Source organism: Microtus ochrogaster, chromosome 2 (genome assembly GCF_000317375.1).
Source record: "Microtus ochrogaster isolate Prairie Vole_2 chromosome 2, MicOch1.0, whole genome shotgun sequence".
Taxonomy (NCBI): Eukaryota; Metazoa; Chordata; class Mammalia; order Rodentia; family Cricetidae; genus Microtus; species Microtus ochrogaster.
In genome coordinates this window covers 18,701,935-18,711,827 of record NC_022010.1, presented here as the reverse complement: position 1 = coordinate 18,711,827, position 9,893 = coordinate 18,701,935, and the positions used below count along the sequence as shown (strand labels likewise).

At 51.0% G+C, this 9,893-nt stretch overlaps 1 protein-coding gene across 1 annotated transcript; it reads right to left on the bottom strand.

Annotated features, from left to right (window-relative positions):
- Nucleotides 1-654: 654 nt before the first annotated feature.
- Nucleotides 655-3,369, bottom strand: Fzd10 (frizzled class receptor 10). Its single transcript, XM_005344524.2, has one exon. The coding sequence runs from the start codon at nt 3,029-3,031 to the stop codon at nt 1,283-1,285; it is 1,749 nt and encodes a 582-aa protein (XP_005344581.1). The 5' UTR covers nt 3,032-3,369; the 3' UTR covers nt 655-1,282.
- Nucleotides 3,370-9,893: the final 6,524 nt, after the last annotated feature.

Below are 9,893 nucleotides of genomic sequence, written 5' to 3'. Positions count from 1 at the left end.
TGGGTGCATATGGGCTCAGCAGTCAATGTCCATGAAGGCTTGCTGGCAGGAGTCACCCCTAACTTTACCCACCGCCTGCACATACACCTCTGAACTTCCAGGTGCTTCATTCTGCCAGCCTTAGAACTTGCCTGTCTCCAGGTTCATGGCGAGACACAGCCAGCAAAGTCCAGCCAGGCTTGCACAACCCACAATCTGCCCGGAAATAGAGAACATTTCCCTCATCGAGGCACAGTGACTAGCAGCAAACTAAAGAATGTCTTTTATTTTTAATAAAATAGTGGAGCATGAAAAATATCATATATTACAGATATACAGAGGCAGGCATTGCCCTCCCCGGCTGGAGACAAAAAGTTTGTCTTGTCAAGTGCTTGAGACCACTCATGGAAATCATCTGTTTAACAACCAAGAGTCAATAAGCCCTCCGGGTGCTCTCCACCGATCCTCCCCCTCCCCCTCCCCTCTCCTCTCCACAAATCAGTCCCAAGGACTAGAACACACTGGCTTGGTTTCCATTAAAAAGCCACAAAATGTATCAGGCTGAAGGGTTTTCTGAGGCTTGGGCCTCTTAATTCTTTTGAAAGATGATTTCTTTTGTTGTCTTTTATTTACAACAAAATACTTTTTTCTCTTTTATTTTCATGGGGCAAGGGGGAAAATGTAAAAAAGAAATGTATTGCACACCATTTAAATTCTTCAGTGTTAGGTTGGGGGGGTCTATGTTGGAGAGAGATGGCTATGAAGGCTGGGGGGGGGGAAGAGACCCTCTTTAAGGGACCTGCAGGCCTTGGTGTGTAGAGATGACTCAGGGTCCCCTTCTTTCGTCCCCCTCCTCATCCCACCCCTATACAGCAGCCTTGCTGGGAGAGGGAAGGGGGAGCCCTTGGGTGGCTCATTTGCAAGCCCCCCAAAAAGCTCTTTGGCTTTCAAAGGAGCTATTCGACCCTAAGTTTGTAAGCAGACAGCAAGGCCCGAATACACAGATGTGTGTTTGAGGCCTAAACAAAAGTTTTCTTGAGAGGATGTTTGAATCAATTACGTTACCACACGTCAGTTACACAAGAGGCTCCTTCTGTAATGAGTGACCCTTCAAGGAGGCAGCAAACAGAGTGGAACCTTTACTTTCAGCGTATCAATTGTTCTGAACTTCAAGGTAGACTTTATATATACACATATACATAGATACGCATATATATACTTTTTACTTTGATTTAAACAACAACCACCCAGCCAAGAAGAGCAGCCTGATTAGGCTCTGTCCTGTTCTCCCACCCAGCGGCCTTTACACGCAGGCTGAAGGCTGGACAGGAAGCTCATACTTCCCAAGGTGAGTTTTTTGAGGGTGCTGTGCTTTTTTGTAGATCCCGGCACTGGTGACCACACTGGCTGGTTTCCTCCGGCTCTTTCTCTTTAGCCCCCGGCTGCACACATGTTGCCAGGACTGCAGGGTCTTGGAAGTCCAGACCCAGACCCCACTGGTGATGCCTACCACCAGGAGCATGGACACTTTGACCATGAAGACCTCCACAGCAGGGATGGAGGTGGTCATCAGACAATCAGGTGTCTTGGTCTGATTGTTCATCTTACACTTGTGCTGGGTGGCCAGCATCTTCCAGTAGTCCATGTTCAGACGTTCATAGAAGTAGCAGGCAATCACACAGGTGGCCGGCACAGTGTAAAGGAGGGAAAAGACCCCGATGCGTACCATGAGCTTCTCCAGCTTGTCTGTGTTCTCCCCACCTGTTTTCATCACCCTCCGGATATGGAATAAAGCCACAAAGCCGGACAGGATGAAGGAAGTGCCGATGACCAGGTAGCAAGCCAGCGGGACCAGCACGAAGCCAGTCAGAGCATTGACATCCATGCTGCCCACATAACACACACCAGTGAGCTCATCCCCTGCCACCCGGCGCATCACCAGGATCAAGATGGTCTTCACAGCCGGGATGGCCCAGGCTGCCAGGTGAAAGTAGCTGCTGTTGGCTTCAATGGCCTCGTGGCCCCACTTCTTGCCGGCTGCCAGGAACCAAGTGAGGGTGAGAACCACCCACCATAAGGAGCTGGCCATGCCGAAGTAGTAAAGTACCAAGAAGACTAAGGTACAGCCAGTGCTTTCCAGACCCTCCTGGATAACATACAGTTGTCCACTGTCCCTGTCGCAGGCGATGCTCTCAGCGCCAGCAAAAAGTCGAATGATATAGCCCACCGAATAGACGCAGTAGCACATGGAGAGGAAGATGATGGGACGTTCGGGGTACTTGAAGCGCGATGGGTCAATGAGGAAGGTGAGCACTGTAAAGGCGCTGGAGAAGAAACACAGCACCGACCAGATGGCCAGCCAGATCACAGCAAAGCGCTTGTCTTCTCGGCTCCAGTACACATCCACCCCCGGAGTGCACAGAGGCGCACAGGACTCGCTTTTCTCCACGTGGTGGAACTTGCCCGGGTTGTCACAGACTGCGCGCCCGGGACCCCCGTCCTTTAGCGGGTGTTCTTGCGCGCTGTGTGGCCTCTGGGGCCTGAAGAGTGGAGGGAACATGCCAGAGCCCCGGCTGGGCTCGTCCGAGCCGTTGTTGGGTGCCTCCATGCACAGGTAGTTGGGGTCGTTCTTGTTGGGGAGCTTGCTGCAGTCCAGGGAGTCCGGCCACTTGAATTTGAACTGCTCCATGATCGGTGAGCACTTGAGCCGGGCCTGCTCACACATGACCCGGCAAGCGGGGATGGGCGTGGAGACCTGCTCAGTACACATGGGCGCATACAGCGAGCACAGGAAGAAGCGGAGGTGGCTGTGGCAGCCGTACTCCACGAGCGGCGCAAACTCGTGCAGTTGAATAGCCGCCTCACGCTGGTTCTCGTGGCCCATCAGGTTGGGCATGCGGGTGGTGTTGTAGCCGATGTCCTTACACATGGGAATCTCCACCGGCTGACACTTGCCGTCTCCAGGGCGCTCCAAGTCCATGGAGCTGATGGCTGCGCACGAGCCCATCATCACCTGCAGCAACAGCCACAGGCGCGGGCCCGGGTGCTGCATGGTGGAGCCCGCGGTGTCCCCGCGCCGCTCAGGGCCGTCGCTCCCGGGCACGGGCTGCTGCTGCCCGTGGCTCCGCGCCCCGGCTCGGGCCCCCGCGCATGCCCGTCCAGCCTGGCCCGAGCGCTCGCGGCGCCCGGGGCCCCTGCTGTGAGTGCGCGGCCTCGGCCGAGTCGGGGGCGGCGGGGGAGGGGAGCGAAGTTTGCAAACAATACGGCGGAGCTAGCGCCGCTCAGTGCGCAAACTTTGGCCTCTTCTTCCGGGAGCGCGCGTTCGTGGACCGCGGTGGGGAAGCGCGGGCGCACCGTGGTCCCGGGTCCAGGCGTTCCTCCCTCCCGTCCCCGGCAGCTGTTTCTATCTCGGCGTCCCGGGATGAGAAGACTTGCTAGAAGCAAAGAGGGAGGAAAGGGGGGAAAAAGCCTATTGGTGACAGGCCCCGCCCCCGCCCGCCGCCCGCCGCCCCGCCCCGCCCCGGCGCTGCTTTGCATCAGAAAGCCTTGCGCCCCGGGCAGCCTCCGCCCTCAGCCCCAGCTCCGGGCTGGACCCCAGCCTCCAACTTCACCTCCTGCCGGCCTCTCCGCCTGCGCTCTCTACCCAGGGTGGGGGGCCCCTCGGGATTATCCCCGGTACCCCAAGGACGCCGAGGTTACGGGAAGTTTGGATACTAGCGGGGACCCGGGTAAGGGTGGTCCTCACCCGGGGCTGGGGGCTGGGGACGCATCTTCTACTTTTATGATGGGTCCCTGGCGGAGGGCACTTTCAAAGAGACAAGGGATTTGCGTTTTATAACCGTGCTCATAAAGTGGCCCCTCGGCTTGTAAAGCTGCCCGCATCTACCCCAGGCCCGGGGTTTGCTGCCCGGGGCGCGGGGCGCGGGCTCCGGGGAGGGGCTGCCTTTGAAATTTCAAAAGGGCCGAACGCTGGGGAGGGGGAGGGGATCTGAGAAGCCGGAGTTTAGGGCCTCTACTGCAAGGTCTACTCAAAGAAAGAGGGGAGGGGATGGGGAGGAGACTTTCCGGGCCGCTGACACCCAGTACCCCGGAAAGAGGGCCTCGACTTAAATCGTGGTGACCCCTGCCCCTCCAAGGCCACCGTGTTGGGGCCATCGCGCTAGGGCTGTTCGTGGTTTCTCCAAGCGGTTGGGTTTATTTATTATAGGAAGTCGAGTATTTATATTATTTGGGGAGAGATGTGCCTGGCCTGCGCCCTCCTGGGAGGCGGAGGTTGGGCCCCGGCCTACGCGCGCACCGCTGGTTCCCACGCAGCCTCTGCGTCTTGCGGTGCTGGCTCCCGCCCCTCGGGTTTGGGCTAGTCTGTGGTAAGGACACAGAGTTTCCACGTTCTTCCCCCGTAGAGGGAGTGCACCGTGGGAGCCCACCTCAATCCTTGGATGTCTGAGAGTACTGGGGTGCGGCACCTGTCACAGACTCTTGACTTTGGATAAATGGAGCCTTGGGCGGTGCCCTACTCTCTCCTTAGACGGACACCTCCCGCCCCCCATCTAGGTCGGCGTTTGAAGTGTTTTGGAAACTACCAGGACCTCCAGTGCGGACTCCCCCAACTGCACAAGGACAGCTAAACCTCCTGCTGCACTTCTTTCTCCCCGTCCTGCGCACCCCAGGGCAAAGTTAGGTGCGCACGCGACTGGAAGCCCTCGGTGGCCAGCTGCCTCCAGCAGCCAAGCTAAGAGCGAGAGTGCCCAGGACCCCTTCTCCCTGCCCAGCCCTGCGCTTCCTCCCGAAGATCGGCTTCTAATTAAAACGAGAGGAGTCAGCGTCCCATCTGTAGGAAACCCGGGGAGTTTTCTTTCCTTCTCCATCTGATTTGTCAGACATTATGGACAGAGCTGAGGCTGGGACAAGACTAGAACCCCTGGATCCTCCGGGGCAGGCTCCTGGCCCCATCTTCGGATCCCCAGGTCCCTTTGCATTTCACGGGAGTCGCTGGGAGGAAGTTGGGTCCAGAGAAACAGTGGTCCGGAGGTTTGAGGTTAACGCAGTCAGAATAGCTACCCACCACCGTGTTAGTTACCCAAGAAAAACCCGATGTGTGGTGAGAGTTTGCAACTTGTACAAGAATAGCTTGCTTGGACATTTATAGTTTATCTAGTAAACTGTTTTAAAAATCTTTTCAGTTAGGTGAGATTCCTGGGCCATCGCTCAGCTTTAAGACAGGATTACATGGGGTCCTTCCTGACGCTTTTGCCTTCTGTTCTATTTTCTTTTTTTTTATTTCCCTCTTGAGGGGGGCGGGCGTGGAAGGCGCCAGGGTGAGTTCAGCTCCGGAGCAGGGTGTGAGCTGTTTGAGGTAGCCCCACGTAATTGGTCTTTTTATGCTCTGGTTACTTCTACAGTGTTCAGACCTATTCTTTTAGCCATGACCACTTCACGTTGCTTTCTTCTCCCCACCCCCTTTAAATATATTAAGAAGAAAAAAGCTAACAATTTTTTCCGTCTGCCCAACCCAGAGAAAAAGCAACAAATACACACTAGTACCTAAAAATAAGGGCCCTGAGATATCGAGAGTGGAAGACAACTCTCAACTAATAAATGAAAGGACCCTTTTGATGGCTCCAGCTGAAAAGATATTTTATTTTTCTCTCTCCTGTGTGTGGGATTTGAGATGAGTTACTCTGGAGCAGCCGGGTCCCCTGCTGCTCAGCCCTGGCTCGGAAACTGGCCCCCCTCTGGCAAGCGTTATGGAGAGCTGGGAGGAATTTTATGGCTGTCTTTCTCCCCTCAGCTCTTTTTTTCTTTTGTCTTCTTTGAAGAACGACTTTAGACATTTTATTTACATATTTAACCAGGGATAAAAGAGGGAAGGGAAAGCTTTGGGGGCTGGCCTGGGAATAGGGCTATGTTTAAATTAATGGGAATCTTATTAGGCTTCTAAAATTTTGAGCAAGGATTTTTAATGAAACTTTGTAATCAAACACGATTTTTAAAATAACATCCTAAAGCAAAGGATACTTTTGGCCCCAAATCTCCTTATATATCTACATTTTAAAAAAGTCTCAGAATACCCTCTGTCGATAGTCTTAAAGTCCTTGTGACTGTCACCCAAGGAGAGTACCCATGCAGTGTCTTGAGCTAAATAAATTTGGAAGTGGCGGGGAGTTAAAAGGAAGGGCCTGTTTCGTTCCCCTTAAACTAGCAAAGTTAGAAGTTAAAAAAACAAAGTGCACCACCACTGGTCTCACTAGCAATCACAGCTGCATCCTTCCTTAGTAGGTCGAGTGAAGGGAACCATAAACTCTTGAGAGGTTTTCTGAAATGGGATTAGAGAGGACCCAAATAATCTTTTTAAGAAAAAAAAATAGCGCGGCTCCTACAATAAAGAGAAATTAAGCCAGAAGCTTAACCTGTTACAAGCTAATTGCAAAGTAAACGTGTGGGATACGAACCCAGATCATAAAAAGACACTAACATCCTGTCTACCAGCTTAAAGATGGGCCGTGTCTGGTTCCTTAAAGTTGATCTTGGTAGCTTCTCCTTGACAGACCTTTTTTTCTGGAAACTTCCTATTTGGGGAATCCAATTGGAAAACTCTTGAAAGCTCTGTTTGCATTTCCAAACGGTTCCTTAAAGGAAGGAGCATGGTCCCGCTCATAGAGAATTCAATTTTCCAACCAACTGGGCTTGGGCCCACCCTTCTCTCCTATTTTTTTTTTCTTCATAGTAAATACCTTTAAGTCACCCTAGGTGATATTTAGTTAACACGCCCAAACACATGCGTAAGCAAGCATACACACACACACACACACACACACACACACACACACACACCTCATACCACAAAAGGAGTGCAGGTAGCCCCAAACTTAAGGACAGGTTTTAATTACATGTCAGGACACCATTTGTAAGATACTGGGTGGGTGGGGGTGAAGAGGCGCAAAGAGAAAAAAGCCCTCAGCCCTCGGCATCATAAAATGCATGAAGGAGTGTCCAGGCCGCTGCAGAACAATTTAGGCCGCTATTTTAAGGCCACTTCCCTTGAAATGTGGATTGAAATATTACCAGAGGTTCGCGGGGCGCTTTCGTGTGAATTGCAAATCAAGCCTCGCTTTAATCCTCTTTCAAGGCCCGGCCTTGGATCGCTGGCGTCGCCCGGCTCCCCACTGCTTCTGGCGCAGAAGGGACCATTCAAGGGGGCAGCTCCCCTCCTCTGTTCCCACACTCCAAAAAACAACACCGCAGACAGACACCCTCCAACTAAATTAGATTAAACTCCTACTCTTCCACAGCGCATTAGCCTTTTTACAGCCCGGCTCTGCCGGTCGCTCCTCCCTATTTAAAGACACAGCGCAGTTTTTTCCATCTCGGCCACCTCCACACAGGCGTGTTGGGGGGGGGGGAATATCTTTAAAAGGTGTGAAGTGCACCAGGCTAAATTATTTCAATTGCAAGAGAGACCTCTGTGTAAAACACAGGGAGACCCTCCTGTGCCGGCTCCGGGACTTTCATTGACCCATCCTGTGAGAAACTTAAACCTAGTATATGGTGATCTTTAAAAAAAAAAAAACCAATAATAACATAAATAAAATTTAGAGAATTCCCTTACAAACGAAGCAGGCAAGTACGTGATTCTGTTCTGTGTTAATATCCCAGAGGACACCAGAAGAAAAATGGCTGAAATGAACCCTGACGCTTTCCTCCCTGGGTACCTTGTGAGGCCTCAGTCCCTCCGACCAATGCCTTTGTCTACCACCCCGGTAACATCGGTTTCTTTCCGCGTTCCTCATGGCCTGTCCACACGACCTTGGTTACTCTAGCCAGGAGACTGGTCCATCCCAGGCTTCTCCTCCTTGCATGGGTAAGGGAGGCCACCAGGATGACACAGTAAAGCTGTCCCTTCAGGGGCAAAGCTGGGACAACCTCAAGTTCTGGCTGCCATCACTGGAGCTGAAAACCCGTCCACCACTTTCTGGAGCAATGGTTCTCAACCTGTGGGGGTTGATCCCTTTGGGGGGGGGTGTCAAACAATCCTTTCACGGAGATCATCTATCAGACTTTGCATTAGGATTCATAACAGTAGCAAAATTACAGTTATGAAGTAGCAACAAAATAATTTTATGGTTGTGGGTCACCACAATGTGAGGAACTATATTAAAGGGTCACAGCATTGAGAAGGTTGAGAACCACGCTGTTCTGGAGCCAAGTGATCAGACCTGAACTATTTCCGGGCCCTGGTTTTCTCACCTGAGAAATAGGACCCCCACCTAGTAAGGAGAGTCACAAAGCTGTTTTCCACAATACAATGCCAGTGCATTATGGGATGTGACATTTTTCTTGGGTGGGGTATTGTGAAGTCTGGGGACCATAGTAAATCCAACCCAAGCATCCCTCATTGTTAATCTCAATTGTCAACTCTCTAGGACCCAGAATTACCTAGAAGACCCTGTCTGTCACTTCTGTGAGGGTGTCTCTAGATTAGGTTAACTGAGGCTGGGAGACCCACTGTGGGCAGCACCATCCCCTAGGACTGAATAAAATTGTGAAGGTGAGCTGAGCACCAGCATCGGTCTCTCTCTGCTTCCTGACTGTGGAGGCCACGTGACCAGCTGCCTCATGCACCTGCTACCATGACCTCCGTCGTGATGGGCTGTACCCTCACCGTGTGAGCCAAAATAAACCCTTTCTTCCTTAAGTTGCTTCCTGTCAATTAGCTTGTCACAGAAAATTAATAGTAAGACAGAATCCAAAGAAACAATCTGAAAGTCAAATGAGTCACCTCACAGTGAGCCTGTGAAATGTTCAGATACTGAGCTTCTGGGGCCAATCAAGTTACTTGATCATACAGGAACTGTGACACAAGACGAGGAAAGAATTCCCATCTCAGAGATGGGAAACTGAGGCCCTGGGGTCCCGTTATAACTGTGACCTGAGAGGCCCCATCTGGTTCAGGGGTCCTGGGTGGCACCTGTCTCCCAATAGCATGTACCCAGGAAATGTCAGCCCACGGCTGGGACTTTCAGAAACATATTAGGAATGTTTACAAGGTCAAACAGAGATGTATTTGAGAGAGATAGATCACCTTCAAACACTTCAGAGATCTACAGAATATGGCATTTAAGGTGTTTTAATAACAGTTCTTTTTTAAATGACAACAAGACATGTCTACTCCTGGCAGTGCCAGTTTACTTAGGAGAAGATGATGGACATCGAAGAAACGCCACATGGAGTTTATTTTCTGCGTGGTAAAACTAAGTTTCTGGGCAAGAAGGTGCTTTTGCTTTAATTGCTGTCACCCTTCCATGTAATGGAGAAGGGTCTATGTTCTATGTGTTCTACAGTCTCTTTGAAGGGGGTGTCCAAAGTCAGGGATTATAGGGGAAAGATGTTCACTTATGACCTCAGCTGTGGAATCTCAGATTGGTTACTTATCCTCTCTGATCTACTTTCTGTTTCTCTGCTTTAAAATGAGGGTAATAATGTCTTTATTTTTTTATTTTTTTTGAGGCAGGGTTTCTCTGTGTAGCTTTGGAATCTGTCCTGAGGAACACACTTTGTAGATCGGGCTGGCCTCAAACTCCTAGAGATCCACCTGCCTCTGCCTCCTGAGTGTTGGGATTAAAGGCGTGTACCACCGCTGCCGGCTTTAGTCCCTTTTCTAATCTGTCCATTGGTCTGGTGGAAGACAAGATGGCTTCCTGACAATCTTATGCTCAAGTAGTACCAGTTTCCTTCCCCGTGGGCTTCTGGGTCTGTAGCTTTCTCCTCCTGACTTGAATACAGCCAGGGAAAAGAGCTACCAATCTTTTTTTTTTAATTGAATTATACACTTTAATAGGTACAGTTTCTTTTTTTATTTTGTTAAAAAAGAAAACAAACTGTCTTTTTCTCATTATACATACCAATCCAAGTTC